We start from the raw sequence: 26,960 nt of genomic DNA, 5'->3' as shown, positions 1-26,960 counted from the left end.
CTCTCTCCGGGGCGGTGGCGGCGGCGGCGCAGGGGAAGGGGCGGGCAGGGGCCGCCGCCGCTTTCTCCTCCCACCGCTGCGCGCCAGCCCGGCCGAGCCGAGCGGTCACCGCGCCGGGCTCCCGCCGCAGCCGCGCTTCCCGGCACCCAGCGAGCGAGTGGGCAAGCGGGAGGGCGAGGCCGCCGCGGGGGCCGGGCCCGGCGTCTTCCTCGCCGCCCGCAGCGTCCCCCGGCGGGCGCGGGCCGCGATGGCAGCGGCGGAGCAGGGCTGAACCCGCTGCCCGCCCGCAGCCCTCGGCCCCGCTGGCCCCAGCCATGGCGAAGCAGTACGATGTGCTGTTCCGGCTGCTGCTGATCGGGGACTCCGGGGTGGGCAAGACCTGCCTGCTGTGCCGCTTCACCGACAACGAGTTCCACTCCTCGCACATCTCCACCATCGGTAAGGGGCGGTGGCCCGGGGCGCCCCTCCCTCCCCGCCCGCGGCCCCTTTCCCCGCCGCCCCCGTCCCCAGCTGGGGAGGAATTGCCAGCCCCTCCGGCTGGAGGCGGTGGCGCGGGAGGCCGGAGTCCGTGATAAATCTCGGGGTGAGCATAGGTTTTGGCAAGTGAGGGTGTCCCTGCTGCCTGCCGTCCGGACCAGGGGTGGGGTCTCCCGCCTCTTGCCTGGGAGACTTCCCTCCCATCAAACCGAGAAACCAGGGGTGAAGGGAGCGGGTGTAGGCCTGGGTACCCCGAGCTGGGGTAGCGAGAATCGTAGCCGCTGGAATAACGTCCCCACACCCCCAGGGGGAGGGGAAGTAAAGCTTGTGCTGGGGGAAAGGGGGTCAGGGTGGAGACCGGAGTCACTGAGGCACCCTTGGTTCTGTGGTGACCCAAGGTGGAGCCGGTGGTGGGTGAGGGGGGGAAGAGAGGACGTACGGAGGGGCCGCAGGGATCGAGTTTCCAGGGCAGAGTTGGGAAGGTAAGCCACAAGGTGGGACACCTGGGGGAGGGCACAGATAGGGTGAGGAGCCCCTGCGCCTGGGAAGAGGAGGAGCCGAGACATCTGTTCTGAGGGAGGCTAGAGGTTGGAGGAGTGTCAGGAATACCTTGCCCAGACCAAGGGGTCAGAAGGCAGGCAAGAGCCGCCTGAGGACATTTCTCATCTGGCATTGCTGGAGCCTGTGGTTAGAGGGATAAGGCCCGGTGGCATCCCGGACAGCACTATGATGGGGTCACTTATTCTAGGAATGGGTCCATGGCCTCCCCTCTGAGACAGTCTCCCACTCCTAGGCTGTGAGGGGCCCCCTCCCCAAGAAGTCTGAGTAGAGGGAATTTCATCCTCAGCTGCTACCCGGGTCAGCCCTGGAGTAGCCTCTGCGTTGCCTAGGCCCCTGGAAACACCTGCTGGCTAGCTGGTCATCCATTTGGAATGCTCTCCTAGAAGTCCCTGCTGCCATCAGGGACGGGAACCAGCTCTCAGCTTCCTCTTGAGGATTCATGTCCACGCCATCCCCCCTTCCCCCAACACACATTCCTTGCTGAGAGAGAAGTAGGAGCAGATAGATACAGCCAGGAGGAACAGAACCTTCTGGTTAAGAAGCCAGCTTTATTGTCCAAGAGACCTGAGACCTCACTTTGGGGCAAAGCAACCTTGAATATCGCCTAAACTTCTGCGCTTTATTTAGTTTCTCATCTGTAGAATGGGTATAATAATTGCACCTACCTCCCAAGTTGTTGTCAAGATTAAATGAGATAATGATTGTTAAGTGCTTAGCACAGCCAGACACATGGTGAAGCTCGATAAATGCTGATTGTTCTTACTGCTATTGCCATTATCATTGCGCTTTTAGGGTCTCCTCTCTTTGTTTCACCAACTCGAAGGGTGAAACAACAGGACTTGGGGTCAGGGAACAGAACTTGTCCGTCTTTCTCAGAGGAGCTGTAAGGCCAACTCTTAGGAAACCCAGGAACTTGGGCTGAGCCATGGTTTGGATGAGAGACATTGCAGAAAGAAGGGGAGCCTATAGACACTAAGGCTTTGTGCCTGCCGGGAGGACTCGGGGAAGAGGCAGGTGCAGGAGAAAGGCATGGGCGTGATGGAGGGAGTGGCAGAGGAACCAGATGGTGTATGAGGACAGGTTGTGGGCTCAGGGACAAAGGGCGGTGGGTTATCCCTTAAGGAAACTAGGAGTGGCTATTTTGGGGAGAGGCCTGGTGCTTGGGACTACTGAGCTATCTCCAGAGAGCTGTGGGCTGCCTGGGAGGCCCTGGCTTTGGCCTGAAGAGCTGTTGTTTGCACCTGCTCCCCTAGTCACATTCCAAGTCCTACGGGTGACCTGGACTTTTCTCTTTGAGGGATTCATTCAACCATCTCATTTCAGAAGCTCTGGGACTCCTGCTTAGTGCTGTGGGAGGCAGGCTCCCCTGGGAGACACATACCCTCCTTTTTGAGGGCACCCCTGTTTCTAAAATACCAGGATGGCCCTCTGAAGCTCGTGCTCTCCTTAAAGAGAGTCCATTGCCTCACACCTCTAATCATCCACCCTTCTCCTTGTCCCTTCCCTTGTAATCTCTCTTCTTAGACACCTTCTGCTAATAGGTGAACACTAAATAGGTCACAGGGACTTCCTGAAACCCTCCAGGGCAGACACTTTGGGCACATAGGTGAATCAGTGAACTGAGTAGGGTGTCTCTGCAGCACTGTCTCCCCTCAAGGCCCTTGGTATATTGGCCTAAAACCTAAAGATGGCTCCCAGATTTCTTCCTCCACTTCAGACGGCCGGGTTCCCCTTTCTACAGGACACAGAGGATTCTCTAGGGTCCCCCTTTCCACAGGACACAGAGGACTCTTTAGGAGTTTGGATTCCATGGAATAGAAAGAAACCTGTCTTTCTTCACACCAGCCTTTTAAAATCTGCCCCACTGGGTATCTTAAATGCTTTCTTATTTAAAGCTTATTAAGGGACTTGAGATTCTCCCTTATCTTGGGCGTGTTTTTCAGCATTAACTAAAACTTAAACGAAAGAGTTGGATGGTCAAGAAAAGCTTTTTCCTTAAGTGATAGGGACAGTTTCTCAAGGAGGTAGAAGGGGCAGCCAGGAGACAAATCAAGGAGCCAACGAAATGAGTGCTACCAAGTCATAGTCATTCGCTTATTTTTTAAAAATGCGTGTCCTGTATGCCAGGCTCTGCACTGAGACCGAGAGATTCCGAATGAATAATACCCACAGTCACTGTGCTCAAATTGTGCATTATCTAAAACACATTACATGACCATGCTGGGCACTGATTGAGGCACCTTTCCTAGGGGCTTTTTTTGTGAATTAAGGAAACAAAGTAATTCACCAGTTACTGCCAAGACAGTTTGGCTTCTTGGCTCATGTGGATATCCCCTAGGCCGGTACTTTTGTGATTTACTGTGTACTCCACTTTAACGGCCTGCGATCTTCTAGAGAAGAACCTGCCAGGGAGCAGTGAGAGGCCTCCCTGGTAGACTGAGACACTGACTGTCCCTCCCCCTATCCTTTTTTTTTCTGGCCAGCAGGCCAGCAGGTGGCCCTGCCGCTGGCTCTGCCACAGGCATTTCCTTCCTGTGCAGCTGTGCTGGCCTGGCTGGGGGTTGGTGCAAAGGGGTCCCCGAAATACTGTCTTAAATTAATTGAGCATTCACTACCAAGCTCTGTGCTAGGCATTTTAGAGACATTGCAGTCTACGTTTTCTGCCCACAGAAGCCCATAACCTAGATGGGGAGGCAAGACATAGGCAAAAACAAAAAAAAAGAGCTAGTGCCAAAATGAGATATCTGAAAGTACTTGGTGAATCACTCTTCAGATGTAAAGGATGGATTATGATCATTACGGTAACTCTTAATGAAGGTCTCACAGTGGGTATCAGAAGCTAAATTATGATGCAAGATGTGCCATGAGGCAGCCGGAGAATGGCGATGGATGGGATGGGTGAGTGCTATTCCCACGACTCCATGCTGTTGGAGGCTAGGGAAGAGAGAGGTCCCTGTGGACTAGAACCGGCAGGGAAGGCTGAAGCTAGGCCTCAGTTCCTGCAGCAGAAGGGAGCAGATGGAGTAACATGAGCAGAGATAACAGAGGTGGGATTGAGTGGGTGTCCCTAGGGCTCTAGGCAGTTTAGATGCAACAGAAGGGATTCTTCAGAAAAGCAAGAACATTCTTCTATTTCTCTCTCTGTCTCCCAAACTATAAGTGCCTTGATGGTGCGACCAAATCTTATTACTCTTTGTTTTCATAGTTCCTAGTACAGGGCCAGGCAGATCTCAATGCCTGTTGTTAAATTAATGAATGCATGCAGGGACCAGTTGGCAGAGGGCATTGAGAGCCTGGCTAAGGAGGTGGAACATGAGCCTTAGCAATGGTAGGAGGGGTTTTGAGTAGGGTACTAATGAGGTTGGCTGGAAGAAGGGGTTAAGACTTGAAGCAGGGAGACTAGTCAGGGGCTGCAGTAGTATCTGGGCATGAAGGAACCTCTGAATGGACCCTCACCCCCAGCGGTACCAACACCAACTTCCGCACAGTCACCTGTTCTAGTTTCCCTCCAGAATGAGGAGTGGTTCAAGCCAATCAACCTGGCAACTTCTGAAAGAATCTTATAGGACCTGTGCATGACCAGGTAGGGAGAAGATGTCATACATGGACATCTATGTTCAGGGGACCTTTGAGGACCTTTCTGCATGGTGGTCAGGAGTGAGAAGATGTAAACCATGAATGGAAACTGAAGAGACTGCTCAGGAGTTGTTGGTTTTCTTTTCTTTTCTTTTTTTTTTTTTTTTTGAGACTAGGTTTCACTCTGTCACCCAGTCTGGAGTGTGGTGGTGGCACAATCATGGCTCACTGCAGCCTCGATCTCCTAAACTCAATCCTCCCGCCTCAGCCTCTCAAGTAGCTGGGACTACAGGCGCATGCCACCACATTCAGCTAATGTTTGTACGTTTTGTAGAGATGGGGTTTCACTATGTTGACCAGGCTGGTCTCAAACTCCTGGACTCGTGATCCACCAGCCTCAGCCTTCCAAAATGCTGGGATTATAGGCGTGAGCTACCTCACTCCCTCAGGAGTTGGTTTTCTCCCTCCCATCCTTAGTCTTCCCTGAGTAGACCTGTCACCTAGTCCCTGGACCTTTTGTTTTGAAAGCCACCCTCCAGGCTGCACTCCTTCTGGGTGAGGAGGAGGGTGATCTGGTTGGACGGGTTGGGCTGCTGTGGCTTCAGGGCACTTTCTCAGGCTGGGTTGCTGCTGCTATGTCACCTTTCTCAGGGAGTTCTGTTGGGACTGGCTTGGCTGCCTGGGGCAAGGGCTCGTGACTGAGGAGGTGGGAGAGGGTGAGGGAGGGGGTGGGGCTATATCCAAGCCTGGAACAGGGTGACCTAACAGACACTGGGGCCTGTGCTTAGACACTAGGATCCTGGGGTTTGCAGGTTTCTAGACTGAGAGGAGCTGGGGGCAAATGCAGTGTGACGTTGTAAGAGGGTCAGGGCTGGGTCTGTGTCAGCCTTCAGGCAGCCTGAGACCAGTCTCTACCTACTCTGTTCCCTGGTACCTAGAAAGGAAGGGAAGGTGAGAAGCAATGAGCAGAATGGAAAGAGCCCAGATTTTTTTTTTTTTTTTTTTGAGACAGAGTCTTGCTCTTGCCCAGGCTGGAGTGCAGTGGCTCAACGTCAGCTCAATGCAAGCTCCGCCTCCCGGGTTCACGCCATTCTCCTGCCTCAGCCTCCTGAGTAGCTGGGATTACAGGCGCCCGCCACCACGCCCAGCTGATTTTTTTGTATTTTTAGTAGAGACGGGGTTTCACTGTGTTAGCCAGGATAGTCTCGATCTCCTGACCTTGTGATCTGCCCGCCTCGGTCTCCCAAAGTGCTGGGATTACAGGCGTGAGCCACCGTGCCTGGCCACTAGAGCCCAGATTAACATGCACATTTCCCATGGCCTTATTGGCCCTGTGACCTTCAGACACTTTGATGACATCTTTGTGCTTCGTTTCTGCATCTTTAAATTGAAGATGGTAACAGAGTCTTTCTTAAAGGTTGTTGTGAAGATTATAGAGCCTAGTGCATACAAAGCACTTGGCAGAGCCCTCGATAAAATAATAGCTGCTATCATTATATTATCATTATTATTTTATTTACTTATTTATTTATTTTTTTGAGACCAAGTATTGCTCTGTCGCCCAGGCTGGAGTGCAGTGGCACAATCTCGGCTCACTGCAACCTCCGCCTCCCAGGTTTAAGTGATTCTCCTGCCTCAGCCTCCTGAGTAGCTGGGATTACAGGCGCCCGCCACCACGCCCGGCTATTATTATTATTCCTAACTATAAGAATGTTGTAGAGATGAATACACTGTCAGTGCGCTAGGAGGTCATCCTGTGTATCCATCACTTGTGCACTCAGTAATTCAGGTGCTATTTACTGAACACCAACTACATGCCAGGTGCCATGCTAAGATTTGGGGATACAGTGGTGACCAAAACAGACAGAAACCAAGGAGCTGGCCTACATTCCAGGGGAGTGCATAGGAAGCTGTGTTTCATTTCAGTTTCTGCTCTAGTACCCCCCTTCCCCTGGCAGTGCCAGGGTCTGAGAAGGAAGAGTGAGGTGGTGAGGAGGTGTGAAGCAGTGAGGTGACCTGAGAGGAGAGGATGGGGTGGCCTTGCTTCAAGGCTTGAGCCTCTGCCAGGTGTCGCTCTGCCTCGGGCCTCTGTTTCTCCTGCTGACACAGGCACAGACCTGGTCTCCCACCCCTTCCCCAAGGACATGGCCTTGGGAAGGAACATATCTGAAGCCCGCAGAGGGTTTCTGCTGCTCTGCATCTGTGCCACGTTCACAGATCCGCAGATGCACCCACAGCTGGGAGCACCGGTTCCTCCCGCCTCCCTGCACTCCCTGGTTTCTGTTCCTTCCTCCTCCTCCTTCCTTCTTCCCGCTCCCCAGACAGGCTGGTGATGAGCTTTATAACATGAAAGCTGATATTTGGCCATTATCCTTCTACCCTGATTGCCAGCTCTTCTCAGAGTGCCTTCTTCTGTAATCCAATCTTTGCACCGGTTTCCCTGTGAAACTGCCAGTTTTCTGTATAGGCTTCTGCCCTCTCTTTGGCTCTTCTCTCTGGTCAGTGAGCTTTGTCAAGGGGAACACAGGGCTTCCTGGACACGTAATTCCTCCCACTGAGGAGGAAGGGGCCAATCATCATCCCTGTTTTATTTTATTTTATTTTATTTTTTTGAGACGAAGTCTAGCTCTGTCGCCCAGGCTGGAGTGCAACGGCTTGATCTCGGCTCACTGCAACTTCTGTCTCCCAGGTTCAAGCGATTCTTCTGCCTCAGCCTCCTGAGCAGCTGGGATTACAGGCGTGCACCAGCACACCCGGCTAATTTTTTGTATTTTTAGTAGAGACAGGGTTTCACCACGTTGGCCAGGCTGGTCTCAAACTCCTGACCTCAGGTGATCCACCCACCTCGGCCTCCCAAAGTGCTGGGATTACAGGAGTGAGCCACCATGCCCGGCCGACCCCATCTCTTAAAAAACAAACAAACAAAAAAAACACTTTTTAAATTAACTGGTCATGGTGGCATGTGCCTGTAGTCCTAACTACTCAGGAGGCTGAAGTGGAAGGATTGCTTGAGCCCAAGAGTTGGAGGCCACAGTGAGCTGTGATCACATCACTGTACTCCAGCCTGGGTGACAGAGTGAGACCCTGTCTCAGGAAAAAAAAAAAAAATTACTGAGAACTCTGTGACCATGGCACCATGAACTATAGAAAGGGCTAACAGATGGCTTTAAAATGTGGGTTATGGCCAGGTGCGGTGGCTCACGCCTGTAATCCCAGCACTTTGGAAGGCCAAGGTGGGTGGATCACAAGGTCAGGAGTTTGAGACCAGCCCGGCCAGTGTAGTGAAACCTCATCTCTACTAAAAATACAAAAAATTAGCCGCGTGTTGTGGCAGGTGCCTGTAATCCTAGCTACTCGGGAGGCTGAGGCAGGAGAATTGCTTGAACCTGGGAGGTGGAGGTTGCCACAAGCTGAGATGGTGCCACTGCACTCCAGCCTGGGTGACAGAGCAAGACTCTGTCTCAAAAACAAAAAAAAAGTGGGTTATTTTCTTTTCTTTATTTTTTTTTTGAAACAGAGTCTTGCTCTGTCACCAGGCTGGAGTGCAGTGGAGATCTCGGCTCACTGCAACCTCCGCCTCCTAGGTTCAAATGATTCCCCTGCCTCAGCCTCCCGAGTAGCTGGGACTACAGGCGCACACCACCACGCCCGGCTAAGTTTTTGTATTTTAGTACAGACGGGGTTTCACCATGTTGGCCAGGATGGTCTCAATCTCCTGACCTCGTGATCCACCCACCTCGGTCTCCCAAAGTGCTGGGATTACAGGCGTGAGCCACCGCGCCCAGCCTAAAAGTGGATTATTTTCTAATTGCTCTTCTCTGATTAAGATTTTCTCTTTGCCTATCTTTTCTCTAGATATGTACTGACTTCATTCACCCATTTATTCATCTCACTGGCTCATTTATTTTTGCTTTCATTTACTCAACTTTGTTGAATAATATTTAGTGATCTACCTGCTGCCAGGCGGTGAGAGTATGAAATGAACAGGATGCTGCTTTGCCCTCTGGGAGCTGACAGTGTAGCTGGGAACCAGACATCCAAACAAGCAGAATATTATGCAAAAGAAATGTCAGGATGCTTTGGAATCACAGAGGCGTGAGAAATCCCTCCCGGGGAGGCTGGTGAAGGCTTTGAAGAGGAAGTGACATTTGAGTGGAGTCTTGAAGACTAGGCAGGATTCTCCAGGGTCCCTGGGTGTGGGGGAAGCACACGTCCTCTTCCCTGTAGGAGGTGCTGTGGAGAACACCTCCAGTGGGGCTGCTACTCTTCAGCCTTGCTGGGGCTAGCTGGAGTGGCCACACCATGGTTATACCAGCTGAAGTTCAAGAAGCCCCTTGCTAGGAGATTGCTTTGCTGGCTCTGGGTGAGGGCAGGTGCATCTGGAAGCCCCCTTCTTTCTAAGATGTTTGCTCCTGAGTCTCCATGTCCCAGTCTTTTCTTCCCTGAACATTTTGCTACCAGTCAGCACAGCCCTGCCTGAGAAGGAGGCTGGAGGAGTGAGTAGTCAGTAACCTGGTGGGTCTTGGCTGCCTCTGTGGTGCCCGCTGGCCTAAGTAGCAGGCTTAGGGAGGCGAGACCCAGTTCCAGGAGCTGCCAATGGGGAGTGAGACGGGGTGGCTGGAGCACACTGCACGTATCACCAAGGCTCTAGGGAGGTCTGTGCACAAGGCAGTGGGAGAAGCAAGGGGAAGACCCAGCCTGGTCAACATGGCAAAACCCCGTCTCTACTAAAAATACAAAAATTAGCTAGGCGTGGTAGAGCGCGCCTGTAGTCCAGCTAACTTGGGAGGCTGAGGCAGGAGAATCACTTTAACACAGGAGGCGGAGGTTGCAGTCAGCCAAGATCGTACCACTGCACTCTAGCCTGGGTGACAGAGTGAGACCCTGTCTCAAAAAAAAAAAAAAAAAAGTGGGGGAAGGGGAACACTGATCCTGATTATCTACTCCATATACTTACTATGTACCTACTACCTACACAGGGACAGTGGGCTTTACGCACGCCATTTATTCAGTGTATAGAGATCTCAGCATCACATAGGAGCAGGGAGTTCTGAAGTTGGCCTTGCTGGCGTTTGAGAAGTTTCTTGGTGCATTCTTCAAGTTCGCGCCTCCAGACAAGTGTAAGTGCTATTGAATGCTGACTATGTTCCAGGAACTAAACCAGATGCTAGAAGACATGTGGTAAACAGTACAGACGCAGGTGCACATGTGGGGGTCGGCACAAGACCTGAGAGAAGGGAGGGGTCTTGCTGCAGTTTCCCTTTTGTAACAAAGGAGAGAGTACTGTTGACCCTCTTCCTAGGAACTGTGAGTTTGACTGAACTGTGTCCTGCCACAGGATCTTTGCTGCTTCCTCTACCTGATTCTTTGGATCTCCCTGCTGGTACCTTCTTGTCATTTAGGTCTCAGCTCACATGTTACCTCCTTTAAAATGTCTTCTCTGGCCAGCCAGTCTAAATTTGCTTGCGCTTGGGGTCTCCTCACTCTCTACTTTATCCCGCAGTTGCTTCTTATCACATATGGCTCTCTGAAGTTAGGTATTCATTACTTATATCTGTCTTCCCCACTAGAATTAAGCTCTGATGACAAGGATCTTTCTGTGCTGTGCATAGCTTATCTTCTAGTACCTAGCTTAGTTCCTGGCACATTGTAAGCATTCAATAACAGTTTGAATGAATGAATTAACAAATGAAGGAATGAATGAATGCACTTTCCTAGAGGACTTCTGTTCTTCCCTGAGGGAAGTTATAGGTACTACTGGTTTCTTGGGACTGTTTTTTGTTTGTTTGTTTTGTTTTGTTTTGTTTTGTTTTTTGAGACAGAGTCTCACCGTATCCCCCAGGCTGGAGTGCAGTGGCACAATCTTGGCTCACTGCAACTTCCGCCTCCCAGGTTCAAGCGATTCTCATGCCTCAGCCTCCCAAGTAGCTGGGATTCCAGGAGCCTGCCACCACCACCGGCTAATTTTTGTGTTTTTAGTAGAGACGAGGTTTCACCATGTTGGCCAGGCTGGTCTTGAACTCTTGACCTCAGGTGACCTGCCTGCCTCGGCCTCCCAAAGTGCTGGGATTACAGGCATGAGCCACCACACCCGGCCTGTTTTTTGTTTTGTTTTTTTTTTAAGACAGAGTCTTGCACTGTCTCCCAGACTGGAGTGCAGTGGTGTGATCTCAGCTCATTGCAGCCTCAACCTCCTGGCCTCAGGTCCAGGTGATCCTCTTACCTCAGTCTTCTGAGTAGCTGGGCCCACTGGTGTATATAAACCACCACACCTGGCTAATTTTTTAATTTTTTGCAGAGACATGGTCTCACTGTGTTGCCCAGACTGATCTTGAACTCCTTGGGTTCAAGTGATCCTCACACCTTGGCCTCCCAAAGTGCTGGGTTTACAGGTGTGAGCCACCATGCCTGGACTTGAGACTCTTAAGATGATGAGGCTGGAGGGAGTGGATGGCCCCACTGCTTGAGCCCTAGGGATTCCTTACTCTAGAGTGCCCTGGCTGCAGAGGTGGCCCTGGAGGGTCACTCCAGCAACCTGGCTGAGCTGATGGGCATCATCTGATACCAGCTCGGACCCTGAACAACAGGCAACATGGACCTTACTCTAAGGCACTGACCCCTCATCTCTGCATATACCAAAGAAGATGAGATTTGGGTGAGGACACAGCCAAACCATATCAGCTCCCGGGATCCCTGTGTGAATAGGGTCTTTTTTGGTGTTTTAGGGTTGCACAGGGTGACCTCTTTGGAGGTGACCTCCTGCCACAAGCCACAGGAGGTGCACATGGCCCGCACATGCTGGTTTCCTGCAGTGGGAGGGGCTGGGGCACTGCTGGGACCTGTGCTTGGTAACCGGAGCCGGCCTGGCCCCGGGGATTGGGTGTCTGCCTTGGGTTTCAGGTGTATTAGGTTGTTCCTCGTTGTGGAGTCTCATTACTAATGAAAAGCTCAGGTTGCACTGCCGGTCCTTTGGGCTGTGGTTGATCCTGGTGATAACATTTGGCACCCAGAGGCAGCCCTGTTTCCACTAAAGCATGCAGTGCCTGGGTGGCAGGCAGGCAAGCTGGCACCTGCCCTTAACCCATGAGGTGCTGGCCCGCTAGTAGGCACACCCTACCTGTGCCAGAATTTAGGTTGTAGCCAGACTCTAGGAGCCATCTGGGCCCCACAGGGGCGGCATTTCCTCTTTTTGTTGAAACATTCCAGCCAAGTGCTGGCTTGGGCTTCATCTCTCTGTCACACTCTTCTTCCTCTCCCCAACATAAGCCTCCTTCTACATCCTAGAGCTCTTTCCATTCCCCCTCCTGCAGCTCTGGGCTCGCTAATCTCATCCTTCCCTAAGGGAGCTTGACGGCTGCTTCTGCTAACATTTAATAAAGCTCTGCGTGCCAGACCCTGTGTTATGGATTTTACACCTTATCTTACAATCTTAAAAAAACAAAATCCTCTGAGAATTCTCTGTCACCCCCACTTTACAGGTGAGGGAACTGAGGCAAAGATAGGCTAACTGGCTTCCCCAACACCATGCAGGTAATTAGTGATAAAGGCAGGGTTGGAACCAAACTTGACCTCCCAGTTGTGCTCTTAATGGCCAGGACACTCTGTGTCTAGAGCCATACTTCCTCCATGTTTTCTAGGGCTTTCTAGGGAGGCAGACAGTGACGGGAAGGAGTGTTCTTTGGTGTGGATGTGCCCTGCCTGCTCCTTTCTGTAAGCATCACAGCACCTCCACTGCTGTACTGGGGAGGCACCAAGTTCTTCCCTGTTTGCCAACCCAAGGCGAGCTAGCTTAGGAGCCACGTGAGTGCCGGGTGTCTCCCCTGCTGCATCCCTCTATTCTGCCCCTGCCCCCGGTGCCCAGAGGAGGGCCCTGCCTGTCTTCCCAGTTCTCCAACAGCAATGCTGTCCCAGCACCCTTGGGCTCCAGTTGTGGCCTGGCAGCTGCTGGGGCAGAGGCCACACAGCCAGAGTCACAGCAGGAAGAGGATGGGGCCCAGGGCTGCCTCAGGCCATGGCTGCATGGCACCATCACTTGATTGAGGAGGTTTTCTTGCCAATGTCTGTGAGGCATCAGGTGGCAAGACACGTCCCCCTGCTCTTAAGCCTCAGGCATGCAGCCCTTCTTATGCTCTCTGGGGTGAGGGGAGATCCCCCTCATGGAATTGCTTTTTTTTTTTTTTTTGAGACAGGGTCCTGCTCTGTCAGTCAGGCTGGAGTGCAGCCTCAACCTCCCAGACTCAAGTGATCCTCCTGCCTCAGCCTCCCGAGTAGCTGGGACCACAGGTGGACACCATCACACCTGGTTTTTTTTTCTAGAGATGGGGTCTCACTTTCTTGCTCAGTCTGGTCTCGAACTCCTGGGCTCAAGCAGTCCTCCCACCTTGTCTTCCCAAAGTGTTTGGATTACAGGTGTGAGCCACTGTGCTTGGCCTATTTATTTATTTAGAGTTTGTTTTGGAATTGCTTCTTTATGCCTGGCACTATGCTGGCACTATGTGGCAGAGATTTAAAAAACAAGCAAACAAAACAAATGCTTTGTCAACCACAAAATGTATTCTCTGCCCCTTAGGTTCTTTTTGTGTAGTTGAAGCTAGAAGACAAAAATAGGGGGCAGTAAGGAGCAGGGAGCAATGGTTTAGGGGGTCTTCCTTACAGCCCCCTTGTTGAAGCATCTGGCTCACTAGCTTGGGGGAGCCATTAGGCAGCAGTGGCCAATCCTGAGGCACTCTCAGGTGTCACTAAGAAAAGGGGCATGTGCTCTATGGATACCCATGGGCTGAACTTGGAGTCTGGTCTGGACCCATGGCTGTGCTAGGATCCACCGTCCCTAGCCCCAACTGCAGTCAGCATGTTCATCATCCTTAGGCCTCTCCGCTTCTTTCTGCATGTTTGTCTGCCTCATGCCCTGCTCATTACCAACTGGTCAGTCCCCTCTGCCCTGCCTGGAGTGAGCTGGTTTGATTGGCTTAGCTAAGCTCCCTCGCCTCTGCTGGCCAGGTCACCCTGTGGGTCACCAGCAAACCTGTTGATGGTCCAGTCTGAACCTGCTTCTCCACAAAGAACATGTTGCACCCAGCCCTGCTTCTCTGAGCAGAGGTTTGGGGCTGAGCTGTTCTAGCCAGAAAGGGACACAGGGTGTGGCAGGCACTATGATGGGCATATCTAATGTGCCGGGAAAAACAATGAGCTGCTCTCCGTGCTTTGGGCACCTGGTTGGGAGAGGGCCCGTCTGTCTGACTTTCTCCTCCTGGGGCTCCCAGCGTCTCTGAGAACCTCTACCCAGAGCTGTGTAGAAGTGGTTTGCTTGTTTCTTAACACTTCTGTGCCCTATTTCTTTCTGTACCCAAGAAAGGAAGTAGACTGTTTTGTAGGGACACTGTCAGGGTGATGAATCTGGACTTACTGGAATCATGAACCATGCCAAGGGGGAAGGAGAAAATAGGCTATGGTGGGTGTCTTAGTTAGGGCTGGCTACTGTAACAAAATGCCTTTAGCTGAGTAATTAAAAGCAAGAGAAATGTATTGCTCAGAGTTTGGGAGGCTGGGAAGTCCAAGATCAGGGTGCCAGCAGATTCAGCGTCTGGTGAAGGCTGATGCTCTGTGACAAATGTGGCACCTTCTAGCTCCGTCCTCACATGGCAGAAGAGGGAACAAGCTCCCTCCGGCCTCTTTTCTAAGGGCATTAGTCCCACGCATGAGGGCTCTAACATCACGACTGAGTCACCTCCCAAAGGCCTCCCCTCCCACCAGCACTGCACTGGGGATTAAATTTCAATATGGGAATTTTGGAGGAACACAGACCTTCAGACCATAGCAGCGGGCTTCTCCTCACGTGCCCCCTGCCTCACTTCTAGATGCTGCATAATGTCAGTGAAACCCCGTCTCTACTAAAAATACAAAAAATTAGCTGGATGTGGTGGCATATGCCTGTAATCCCAGCTACTCGGGAGGCTGAGGCAGGAGAATTGCTTGAACCCAGGAGGCAGAGGTTGCAGTGACCTGAGATCGTGCCACTGCACTCCAGCCTGGGTGACAGAGCAAGACTCCGTCAAGAAAAAAGAGAAAAGGCATCGGGTATGCCAGGGCGTGTGGGAAAAGGCATCGGGTATGCCAGGGCGTGTGGGAAAAGGCATCGGGTATGCCAGGGCGTGTGGGAAAAGGTGATAAGATTCCTCAGCCTCCCAGGGTTGGGAAGCCTCTGGCCAAGTGAAGGATACCCTGGGTGGGTTTTAAGACACCAGCTTTCCAGTCCAGCTCAGCTGTGGGATGTGGGAACATGAATCAGTTACTTGGCTTCCCTGTGGCTCACGATGATAATACCTACTCCTGCCTACTTCATGGGACCCGCATAAGAGCTGAGGGATTCCATAGCTCAGGGGTGTGCTATAAAGACAAGCACTATGCATCTGGGTGTGGTTCTGAAACTTTCTTGTGCAGAAGAGTAGGGCTGGGCGAGCCCTGAGAATGTGCATTTCTCACACACTCTGATGCTGCTGATGCTCTAGTCCCTTGGCTGGCAAGGGTAGCTGGATAGCAGGGGCCGGCACTCTGTAATGCCTTCCACTTCAGGGTTCTCTGGGCTGGTTTTCCTGACTCCCCAAGAAGCCTTTATTCAGCAGAGGGAAGGTAGGAGTGAGAGGACTACGCTGTCAGTGCTTCACATACATCGTTTAATTTATCCCACCACAGCCCTTAGGAGGGAAGTGGTATTCTCCTTCTACACTTAAGAAAATCGGCCTGGTGCGGAGGCTCATGCCTGTAATGCCAGCACTGTGGGAAGCTGAGGCGAGAGGATCACTGGAGCCCAGGAGTTCAAGACTAGTCTAGGCAATATAGGGAGATCTCATCTCTACAAAAAAAAAAAAAAAAAAATTAGCTGGGCATGGTGGTGCATGCTTGTAGTCCCAGCTACCTACCCAGAGGCTGAGATGGGAGGATCACTTGAGTCCTGGAGGATCGAGGCGGCAGTGAGCTATGATTGCACCACTACACTCCATCCCTGGCAACAGAGTGAGACTCCGTCTCATAAATAAATAAATAAATAAATAAATAAATAAATAAATAAATAAATTGAAGCTAGGAGAAGTTAAGACTTGCCTGAAGTTACACAGCAAGTGCCAGAACCAGGATTTCGACCAGGTATTTTCTGACTCCAGGCCAATGGATGTTTCTTCCATGCATATATAGCTCTTGAACCTTCTTCTATCTAATATCACCCACAGTGCTGTTAAAAATACAGATTTCTGGGCCTCACCCTCAAATTATGATTCAGTAGGTCTAGTCAAGGTCATTGTTTTTGTCTTTGTTTTTGTTTTAAGTCACCCCAGGTGATTCTAAAGCAGAAGCTCTGCAAAGCACACCTTGAGAAACAGAGAACTCTTGTGCTGTCTCTCTTGACACTTCAGGTGCAAAACTTTTGTCCTAATGTAGTTCTCAAACTTACGCATGTGTGAGAATCACCGGGAGAGCTTACTGAAACTGATTGCGGGGCCCCATACCTAGAGGGCCTGATTCTATAGGTCTGAGGTAAGGCCCAAGAATTTGCATTTTGTTTTGTTTTCTTTTCTCTTTTCTTTTTTTTTTTTTTGAGATGAAGTCTCACCCTGTCGCCCAGACTGGAGTGCAGTGGTGTGATCTCAGCTCACTGCAGCCTCTGCCTCCCGGGTTAAAGCGATTCTCCTGTCTGTCTCAGCCCCACACCCCAAACCCGCTCCTGAGTAGCTGGGATTACAGGTGCCTGCCACCATAACCAGCTAATTTTTGTATTTTTAGTAGAGACGGGGGGGGGGTTCGCCATGTTGGCCAGGCTGGTCTCAAACTCCTGACCTCAGGTGATCCACTTGCCTCAGCCTCCCAAGGTCTTGGGATTACTGGCGTGAGCCACTGCGTGCGGCCAGAATTTGCATTTCTAACAAGTCCCAGGTGATGCTGATGCTGAGGGTCCAGGGACACGCTTTGAGAACAGCTTGTTACTCAGGCGATATGTGGACAGTAGCGTCATCTTCACCTGGGAGCTTCCTGCAGCATCTCAGGCCTTGCCCCACACCTACCGGATCAGAATCTGCATTTTAACTCAATCCCCACGTGATTCTCATGTACCTGGAAGTTTGAGAAATACGACCTTAGAGGAGCCAGAATGTGAAACCACTGGAGGCAGAGATAGATGGAGAATATCTCTTCTTCCCACGGATACTAAAGATGCAACAAAAAGGGCTGACTCTCTGGGTGTGCACCCAGGTGGGGTTGATGAGGACCGAAAAGAGGCGAGATGTGGATAGAGGACTCTTCCCTGAGGGAAGGCAGAGAGAACATAGGAAAATCTGAAGAAAGGAGGTGGCTTCAGAGGAAAGGCATTCATCGGGGCCATAAAACAGTGGAGAAGGTATCCTGCTGAGAGCACAGGGGTGGGGAGGGGGTGCCCTGGAGCTGAAGCCTTCAGTGGGAGGACAGTGATAGGTGAACACACATGTGAATAAACAGTTTGCTAAGCAGCTGCGAGGGCTGGCCAAGGTGAGAAAGCATCCGTCTGCAGAGGCCTCAATAAGGCCAGTGTGTTGACTTTGTCCTGCGGTGTGCTCAGCAGTGGAAAAAACCAACAGCTATGCAGGGAGAGGGAAGGAGCCACGATGGGCACGGGTTACTGGGGCCAGGGCTTGACTAGTAGGTGGACACAGAGGAAGGCCCAGGCTGTGTGGGAACAGAGCGCAGAAGCAATAGATTCCTCTTGAAGATCCTTGGGCTGTTAACCTTTTTTAAACTTAAGAGAGGTTGTGTGGGCGGGGAGGGAGGAAGGAAAATCCTTCGGAAGACATAGACTTACTCTGTTTCTTCCATCATATGTGAATAAATATGGATAGCCAAGAGGTGAATAAAACATGTGTTCCCAGGTGGCCAGTGAGACCTAGGTTGCAAGATGGTGGGGTGTGGGTGAGGCCGGGGAGTGCTGCAAGCCCCAGAATCCCCCAGCCTTGGTCCCCCGCCACATAGCTAAGAAGTGAGGGAGGAGGTGAGAAGGAGTCACTGCCCAGCCTCACTTCCGGTGGAGTACGCTGTCTCCTTGTCAGTTCTGTCTCTGGGGACAGTTGCCTGCTTTCACCTCTCCCTCCATCCCCTCTTCTCTCACAGGGAAAAATTCACCTTAATATTGGAAGTTCCTCTCCTAGCAAAGTCCTTCTCAAGCACCCACAGGCAAACAGGAAACTAAGCAGAGTTAGGGCTTCCATGCCTAGCCAACTACACGACTCTCCTCTCGCTTCCCTAAAAACTAGCGCAAGGGGCAGCGTGGGTTCCGGCATAGATGGACCTGTGTTGGAATCTCTGCACGTGCTGTGCTGACCCTGGCTAGCAGTTGACCTCTCTGAGCCTTTGTTTCCTTTCCACTAGACTCCCTGAGGGTAGGGGCTGTGTCTTTTTCACTGCTCTGTCTGCACTGAGCACTGTGCAGGGCACATAGGAAGTTCCCATAAACGTTTGTGGGATAAAGGAAATAAAACCTTCTCTCTTCCTGTCCCCCTTGTGATGGCTTTGCACAAGGCACTGTCCTTGGCCAGGTTTGCTAGGCTAGTGTGAGGATAAACTAGGTATATTACAAATTGGAGAAAATTTCTCGTTCTTCTTGGGAGAAGGTGCTGTACAATGAAACAAGAATGTCTTGATTCCCTTCTATGCCAGGTACTGGGGAGAAACAGGTGCCTCATAACCATTGATCCAGGCAGCAATAAGCATACTCCTGCTTCCCAAGGCCTGATGCCTCTCTCCTTCTTCCCTTCCTTCTTCCCTCCTCCTCTTCACTCTTTCTCTGCACACATGGAAGAATGGCTGCTAGGCATTGCCCATTTGGAAAAGTACAGCTCAATGGATATGAATCAGCTTGGGCAGGCGAAAAATGATTCACGTCTGACCAAATCGATTTAGTTCAGGTTGCCCGTTCTGCATCTTTTTTCCCTTGTAATTAAATGATGATTGGTCTTGATGGTGGGAAGGAAGAGACAGAATTTAATTTGTTTGCCTTTGTAGAAAGCTGGGGACAGCACAGATAAGGGAAGATGTCTCCCATTTGGCAAATAACTGATGCGGAGGTGGAGTGGCAGTGGTGATGGGGATGCTGGCACCTTCGGGCCTCGTGGGCCGGGCAGTGCAGCTGGTGGCAGACGGTTCAGAACTCTACCATGTTCCCATCTGAAAACCATGGCTGATCATGCCCACTCCTGACCTTGCTCCAGGGAGTACACAAAGACGTAAGCTTAATTAACCCACCAGACGTAGCTCTTGAATCCCTGGGCATAATGCCTCGGTATAGTTAGGGTTGGGGAGAGGCATGGTCAGCAAAACAACCTCCCTCATCTCTCTGTTGTCACTCAGAGTCAAGCTGGCTGCTGCTGGTGATGCTGACTTCTCTTGCTGCAGATTTCTCCAATGTGTTTCTGCCCTGGACATGTTTGCCAAATCCCTTGTGTTTCTTGTGTCTCGTGGCAGCTTAGCTCCTCCAGCCCTTGGATGAAGAAGCGTGGGAACTCTGTGCTTCCTTTCCCTCCCGCAGTGACATGCCATGCCACTGCCTCTTCATCTGGTCCTATGACAGTCACTCATAAGCACCCGCATGTACCCGGCCCAGCACTAGCTCATGACAGCTGCAGTCAATTGGGCCAGGTGCTGTATCTCATCCGGCCCCCTCAGCAACCCTCTGAGATATTGGTAATGTCCCTGATGAAGACATTTACTGAGGCAGAAATGGAGGCTCAGTGAAGCAAGGTGCCTGATGTTATAGCAATGAGCTATGGGTGGCCAGAGTGAGGATAAGCTCACGCCTGACGCCAAAGCCCATGCTCCTTCTAGTCAACCACAGTGCATCCTATGGTGAATGGGTGAGACAGCAACCAAGACGCATGAGGCCTTCTTTTTGGTGGGCCTTGGCTGGGTGCTGAGGCTTCAGGTACAATCATGGGTTGGAAGAGCCCTCCTCTCTCTCCACGGTCTGGCACTACGACCCCTTCTAGTTATTAATAAGGCAGAGAAAGAGAGGGAAGAAAGCAGGCAAATAATGCGGGTTGCTATTCCTAGAGATAGAATTTCAGGAAGGATAAACACAGCGTTCTCTCCAGAAGTATAAATAGGAAGACTTCACACATGACTAGAACGAGACATGTTTTAAGTCTGTTGAGTAAGGCAGTGATGAAGTAGATTTCCCCAGATTCACTCTTCCTCTTCCTGGGTCCCCCAGGCCCTTTACTTTTGGCAACTTTCAGCTCAGGGAGGAAGGAAAGTCCCTTTCAAAGCTTCAGATACTTCCTTAAGGTCAGTTTCTGCTTAAAGAAGGCCTTTACATTACTTCATCCCTTTGCCAAATTAAACTGAAAGGAAACCTTTCAAGTGTGATTGCCTGGCCCTTTCCTGTTCATTTCTCATGGGTACCCTTTCTAACTTTCTTGCTTTCTTCCTTTCTCCAGGTGTTGACTTTAAGATGAAGACCATAGAGGTAGATGGCATCAAAGTGCGGATACAGATTTGGTGAGTTGGGGAGGAGGAGGAGGCAAATGTAGGAGGAGAGGACTTCTGGCTGCTCCTTAGCTGCCCCTGCCATGTGTAGAATTCCTAGGCTTCACCTGGGATAACTGGCCACCTCTATGATAGAGAGAAGCGAAGTCTCAGAAGCCCATCTCTTCCTATGAGCCTTAATCTCCAGCCTCTAAGAAACTTTATGGGATTGACTACAAGCACCAAAGGGCAGGAATTAGAAGGAACTGGCACACTAACCGTTGTGAATTTGTCTCAGGATTAGGCTTTGCCCTTGGGCTGTGCCACACTGTGTTAAGATTGGAAGGAAGGAGGCTACACCCCCCATCATTTAGGGCGAGACCCCGAGAGTTCCTCAGGATAGCATGGTGCAGTTTCCACAGTAGCAGAGGGTGCTGCTGTGGCTCTCTGCCTGAGGTCTTGGAAGCACTGCCTTTGCCAGGGTTTAGAGCTCCCTCTCAATTCCACAGCAGTATAGGCACTGCTTTCAGAGGTCCCATAGGGACTAGGGGTGTAGCAGCATCCCCTGCCAACTCCCATCAAACCAAATCTGGCCACAGTGGCCAGATTCCAGAGAGCTGTCCAAGGTCTGTTCTGGCTGTGGCTTCTGGTGTCTGCCAGGAGGGCAGTTGGCAGGAGGGGCCAAGGCCCTGCAGGCCTGGTCAGCACCAGCACAGATGACCAGGCTTCTGACTGCAGATCCCCGTGGGGATCCAAGCACCCCTGGTTTTTCACCCTGCAGCTCCCCAGTTTTTCCTACAAGGGGACAGCTCTGCTCTTCCCCTCCCCATCTGTTCCCATGGTCCCTGCTCCTCTGAGGGACTGGCTTTCTCCTGCAGGGACACCGCAGGGCAGGAGAGATACCAGACCATCACAAAGCAGTACTATCGGCGGGCCCAGGTAAGCCACCACGTTGGGGGTTTCAAAGTGGGAAGCTGCCACCCACACTCCCAGCTCTGGGTATTTGAGATGTCTGTGCCATGGATCCGCTAAACACAGTTCGCCTGCTTGGAGGAAGCACAGGGCATCTTTCAGCTGTTCACTGATCGTTTTTCCATCCATTGTTCATGGCTCACTCACTGCAGGCAGGCCCCTGCCCTCACCCCTGACTTCCACCCTCCATCCTGGGTCAAAGATCCAGGACAAAGCATGTGGTGCCTTCCTGCTGTAGAAAGTTCTGTGATGGGCCTGGGAGGCAGCAGTGGTGGGGTCTGAGAGGAGATATTTCTGGATGCTGAGCAGGGAGAATGGGAGAGTGGGACCCAACCTTTAAGTTTCCATGGCCCCTTCTGGCCCCATGACTGCACTCTCTCTGTGCATATCACATCTCTCTATTTCTCTCAGGGGATATTTTTGGTCTACGATATTAGCAGCGAGCGCTCTTACCAGCACATCATGAAGTGGGTCAGTGACGTGGATGAGGTAGGAGATGCCACCTCACTGCCGGGGTGCGGAGAGGGTGCCTCACCAGGGAAGGCAAGGCGAGGGCCAGATGGGAAGGCCGGAGCTCTCAGGGTGGGCGAGCAAATGCTTCCAGGAAGCTTTGCCTTCCACAGCCCTGGATGAAGACCTCTGGGTGAGTAAGACAGGGGGAAGAAACTGAAGCTGCCATGCCCTCACTCTCCATACCCTGCCAGGCCTCCATGGCTGTGTCTTCCCTGGAAATGAATTAGTTCCAAGTCTTCCCTGTGAGCAGCTTCTTCCCTGAAATCTTGGGACCAGGTGGAGTTGCAAGATTGGGATCTAGTCCTGGCTCTGCACAATAGCTGTGGAGCCTTGGGAAGCCGTTTGAATCCTCTGGGTCCCCAGTTCCTGTAGAATGAGGGCTGGACTTACATCCAATGTCCTTTCCAGCTCTGATACCAGTGGTCTAACCCAAGGAAGCACCAGTCTTAGCCAGAGTGTCTTCTACCCTGAGCTGTCCCCATGATACCCTTGAGGTCAGCCATGGCACTTGGGGGAGCCTGGCACCTGCATCCAGTCAGCCCACCCTGTCCCTAGGGCTCTGGAATTGGTGGTGGGCTGGAGGCAGTGCAGACTCTGTAGGGAAAATTGGGGGGGCAGGCAGCACTCACTGGCTGTTCTGCCCATCCTTTGTCCCTAGTACGCACCAGAAGGCGTCCAGAAGATCCTTATTGGGAATAAGGCTGATGAGGAGCAGAAACGGCAGGTGGGAAGAGAGCAAGGGCAGCAGGTAAGTGGAGGGAAAAGGCAAGTCCACCCCAGGTCCTCTGCTGGGCCTCCAGGGCCAGTCCTGAGCACGGGGACCTGAGGGTGTGTTCCCCAGCAGCAGGTCCTCCCACGCGTCCCCAGCACCCCAAGGTCCTGGGGGAGTGGCCATCCTCGGAAGGCTTGTTGTCTGGGTTTTAGGACAGAAGCCCAGAGATTCGGGGTCCATCCAGAAACAAAGACGTCATAGGCAGCAACTCTCCCAAGTCTAGGTCCCCAAATGCAGGATTGCCCTCTGCTTAAGAGATCATCCCTGTGTCAGTAATGAAGGACTTCAAGTTGTCAACTTCTTCTCTGACAGCATCCAGGCCTAGCTGCCATGTTGCGGTCAAGAAATGATCTCTCATCCCACCTGACACTCCCCCACTCCTGTCCTTCTTACCCAGGAAAGAGCCAGGGAGGCAAATGAGGAGACAAAGTGCCACAGTTGGAGAAGCCATGGGGGCAGAAAGGGTAGGAGGATGGCACTGAGGGAATGTCCAAGCATGCAGGGAGACCATCCTCCCAGAGAGCAGAAAGAAATATTGGTCATTTTTTTTCTTTCTTTTTTTTTTTTGAAATGGAGTCTCGCTCTGTCACCCAGGCTAGAGTGCAGTGGCGCCATCTCAGCTCACTGCAACCTCTGCCTCCTGAGTTGAAGCAATTCTTCTGCCTCAGCCTCCCAAGTAGCTGAGATTACAGGTGCATGCCACCACGCCTGGCTAATTTTTTTGTATTTTTAGTAGAGATGGGGTTTTGCCATATTGGCCAGGCCAGTCTCGAACTCCTAACCTCAGGTGATCCACCTGCCTCAGTCTCCCAAAGTGCTGGGATTACAGGCATGAACCACCGCGCCCAGCCAAGATTGGTATTTCTGAGACAAGTTATCCACCCAGTCCATGGACCTCAAGAGTTTTCCTCTCCCTTCTCAGTCAATAGCGTTCCATTAGTACTTAAAATGAAATTGATTGTTTGGTATAAAATATAAGACATGGTCATTGACCAATTTGAAAGTAGAGGCAAAGCCTACTAGCATAGTATTTATTGAGCGCTCTATGTGTGGCACTGTGCTAAGGCAAGCGCTTTTAAGTGCATGACCCCATTTAATCATCCCACAACCGTGGATGGGAGACACTCTCAACCTCCTTTAACAGAAGATAAAGCTGGGGCTTACAGAGAATGAACAACTTGTCCAAGGTCGCACAGCTAGCCATCAGTGGCAGTGCTGCTATTCAGGTCTGGGACTGTGGGACTCCAGAGCCCATGTTTTTTATGAGGATGCCACACTGCCACAATGGATGGTATCTTTATCTCCTAATATATGATTGTGTGTTGGGGGGCGTGGGGTGGCAGCTGGAAGATTGGAGAGGCATATTTGTGGAGGATCTTCCCCCATTCTCTGCTACCCTCTCTTGGAGCTCCCAGTCCCATCTGAGAAATTATCTACTGCAGTGGCAGAAGCCTGTGCCTGGTTGTGTGGGCCCCTCCCCTGCCTTACTGACTCTCTTTCAGAAATGTCCTTCTCTTGCAGCTGGCGAAGGAGTATGGCATGGACTTCTATGAAACAAGTGCCTGCACCAACCTCAACATTAAAGAGGTGAGAGCCCTGGCGACCAGGCGCCGGCTCTCTCGGGCCGAGTCCAGCAGAGGCGGGAGGAGGAGCCATAAAATGGACCTCATCCCTTGGGCCGCTGCAGGGTTGCCAGGGGAGAGGAGGAGACGCTGGACTAATCTGTGCCCTTTGGTTTCCAGTCATTCACGCGTCTGACGGAGCTGGTGCTGCAGGCCCACAGGAAGGAGCTGGAAGGCCTCCGGGTGCGTGCCAGCAACGAGTTGGCATTGGCAGAGCTGGAGGAGGAGGAGGGCAAACCCGAGGGCCCAGCGAACTCTTCGAAAACCTGCTGGTGCTGAGTCCTGTATGGGGCACCCCACACAACACCCCTCTTCCCTCAGGAGGCCCATGGGCAGACAGGGGAGCCGGGGCTTTGCCCTGCTGCTGTCCTCTTGTGTGATGACCCTATTGAGTATCAGTAGCCACTACTCCCCCTGCCTGGCCCTGAGAGCGGCTCTGCTGTCATCTCAAGCAGCCCCTGCCTCCAGCCCGTCCACCCTGGAGTGGTCTTCTTCAGCCTATTTCCCCAGCCACAGGCCTGCTACGACCCCCATGATGTGCCGCAAGCACTGTCTCACCACCCCGCACTCGCCAAACAACAGCCGGGGCTGGAGTCCAGGCCACTTTCAACTCCTCCTTTCTCCGTGCATCTTGTCTCCTCTCTGCTTTTTCTCTCTTCCCCCACTTCTCTTTCTCTGACCCCTCCCCTCCAGTGCGTTTAGTATCAAAGCTCCTCAAACCCCCTCCCCCGTGTGTCCTGCTGTGTGGCAGCTGCCACAGCTCCCTCTTTCCTTCATTCCTAACTGTCCGAGGGGATGGACCCAGGCTCGTGGGGAGGTTCCACCCTTGGATCCAGGAAGAACCCTCCACCCTGCCTCGTCGGTGGGCCAAAGGCTACAGGGTGCTTCTTCCTCTTCCCCTCCCCACTGTCCCTCGTGTACCATGGGCCTGCCCCCCCAGTGACCTGTGAAAGTGGAGCATCGAGGTAGGAGGGAAACGGCAACCGGGGAGTCCTCGAGCCTGGGGCCGCCTTACCTCTACCCATTCCCCTACCAGAGCTTTGCTCTCGCTTGGCTGCCCGCCTGCCTCTTTGGGGAACTGAGCTCAGAGGCAGGTGCTTCAGAGAAGGAAACAAAATGAGGGGTGGCAGGGATAAAAAGTCACCTCCATTCTCTACCTCCCATGCAGCATGAACTCAATTTCTCTCCACCTGGCTCCCGAATTTAAAGATATGGACCAAGGCCTGTGGGTACTCCAGGGGCAAGGAGAGCCCCGGGGTTAGTGACACTGTCAGGCCAACCATGCACTCCAGAAAGGGGAGCATTTGGAAATGAAGGACTAGCTCCTATGTATCAGGTTAAGAGCAAGGGAGAGCTGGCCAGGGACAGCAGTTTGCACGGCAGAGGGGAATGTAGCAACAGCAGGGCCTCCTGGGCCCCATCTTCCATTTCTTAGGTAAGAAGAGCATTTCCTCAGACTCCCAGGCGGAGGACTGAGCCTAGCCTTCAGCAACCAAGGTTCTCCTGGGACCCAAAGTTTATGGGAGAAGGGCAAAGCCTCCATGGGAAGAAAGAAGGAAGGCCCTGGGTAGAAAGGCTTGGTGCTGTTTTCTTCAGCCTTTAAGACAAAGCGCTCATCTTGCCCTCTAGCTCCTGATAGGCTTGAGGGTTTGCCAACCACACTGTGGCTACAGGTGGAGGGAAGAGGACTCCCTCCTCCAGAGTGCTATGTTCAGGAAGTTTCTTTAACCCCATATGGCCCAAGAGTAGCTTGTAGGAGGCCCTTTAAAGATGGAACAAGTAATTTACCAGTTCTACTGGGGTTCCTGCCCACCTTCCCAAGGTGGGCAAGGCCTAGGAAGAGGGTCGTTCTTAAGCCACACATTAGCTGCATTGCATGGCTGTAGCCAAAACAAAGAACTGGGTGTTGAGTATTCATCAACTAAGGACCAAAATCCAGGGCACTCATATGTGAAGGATAAGAACCTCACTTCCTTACTCCTCCAAAAAGAGGTGGGGAAAGAACCACCAGACCTTTCCTCCTGACTTACCAAACCAGGAAACAGCAGGAGAGGGTGGCTCAGGACTTAGGGACAGGGTATAGCTTAGATGGTAGAAAGCAAAGGAGAGCAGGAAGTTGTAAATCACTGGCTAATGAGAAACAGAGAGAGCTGACTCTAGGATGAAGCTGTGACTAGGCTGGAGTTGCTTTCTTGAAGATGGGACTCCTTGGGTATCAAGACCTATGCCACATCACACTGGGGCTAGGGAGGTAGGTGATGCCAGCCCTCAAGTCTGTCTTCAGCCAGGGACTTGAGAAGTTATATTGGGCAGTGGCTCCAATCTGTGGACCAGTATTTCAGCTTTCCCTGAAGATCAGGCAGGGTGCCATTCATTGTCTTTCTCTCCTAGCCCCCTCAGGAAAGAAGGACTACATTTGTACTGTACCCTAGGGGTTCTGGAAGGGAAAACACGGAATCGGGAGTCTATAGACTGATAGGCCCTATCCACAAGGGCCATGACTGGGAAAAGGTATGGGAGCAGATGGAGAATTGGGATTTTAGGGTGCAGCTACACTCACCCTAAACTTCTGTTGGCCTGGGGCATGTCTTGAGGCCCAGACTGTTAAGCAGGCTCTGCTGGCCTGTTTACTCGTCACCACCTCTGCACCTGCTGTCTTGAGACTCCATCCAGCCCCAGGCACGCCACCTGCTCCTGAGCCCCCACTATCTCCCTGTGACGGGTGAATTTCGTGTACTGTGTCTCGGGTCCATATATGAATTGTGAGCAGGGTTCATCTATTTTAAACACAGATGTTTACAAAATAAAGATTATTTCAAACCACTGGTGTGGCTGCCTGGATGAGTCCTTGGGGGTAGGTCTCACTCGGACCCTGGCAGTGATGTGGGAGGGAGAGAGGCAGTGCTGGTAGAAGCGGCTCCAGAAGCAAAGGCAACAGCAGTAGAGTGATCATGGAAAAGGCAAACATTGTCCTCTTCTCTACCTTCCCTAGC

At 52.1% G+C, this 26,960-nt stretch overlaps 1 protein-coding gene across 2 annotated transcripts; it reads left to right on the top strand.

The window, feature by feature from the left end:
- On the top strand, positions 1 to 26,791 carry RAB15 (RAB15, member RAS oncogene family). Of its 2 annotated transcripts, none has more exons than XM_030812218.1 (7): positions 1 to 438; positions 20,061 to 20,121; positions 20,967 to 21,027; positions 21,472 to 21,549; positions 22,232 to 22,321; positions 23,867 to 23,932; positions 24,088 to 26,791. In XM_030812218.1, exons 1-7 carry the CDS (start codon positions 315 to 317, stop codon positions 24,244 to 24,246), a joined length of 639 nt encoding a protein of 212 aa, XP_030668078.1. In that variant the 5' UTR covers positions 1 to 314; the 3' UTR covers positions 24,247 to 26,791. The 2 variants fall into 2 exon arrangements, with proteins under 2 accessions (XP_030668078.1, XP_030668082.1); XM_030812222.1 differs by lacking the exon at positions 1 to 438 and adding an exon at positions 16,519 to 18,851.
- Positions 26,792 to 26,960: the final 169 nt, after the last annotated feature.

Source organism: Nomascus leucogenys, chromosome 1a, assembly GCF_006542625.1.
Source record: "Nomascus leucogenys isolate Asia chromosome 1a, Asia_NLE_v1, whole genome shotgun sequence".
Classification (NCBI taxonomy): domain Eukaryota; kingdom Metazoa; phylum Chordata; class Mammalia; order Primates; family Hylobatidae; genus Nomascus; species Nomascus leucogenys.
Note: the sequence above shows the minus strand (reverse complement) of the source record. Positions and strands in the feature narration are given on the sequence as shown.

Excerpts from the sequence above, each read along its gene's own strand:
- RAB15 (XM_030812218.1), top strand. The coding sequence starts at position 315 with ATGGCGAAGCAGTACGATGTGCTGTTCCGGCTGCTGCTGATCGGGGAC. Across the intron at positions 439-20,060 it reads CTCGCACATCTCCACCATCG|GTGTTGACTTTAAGATGAAG; the intron begins GTAAGGGGCGGT and ends TCCTTTCTCCAG. Across the intron at positions 22,322-23,866 it reads GAAGAGAGCAAGGGCAGCAG|CTGGCGAAGGAGTATGGCAT; the intron begins GTAAGTGGAGGG and ends CTTCTCTTGCAG.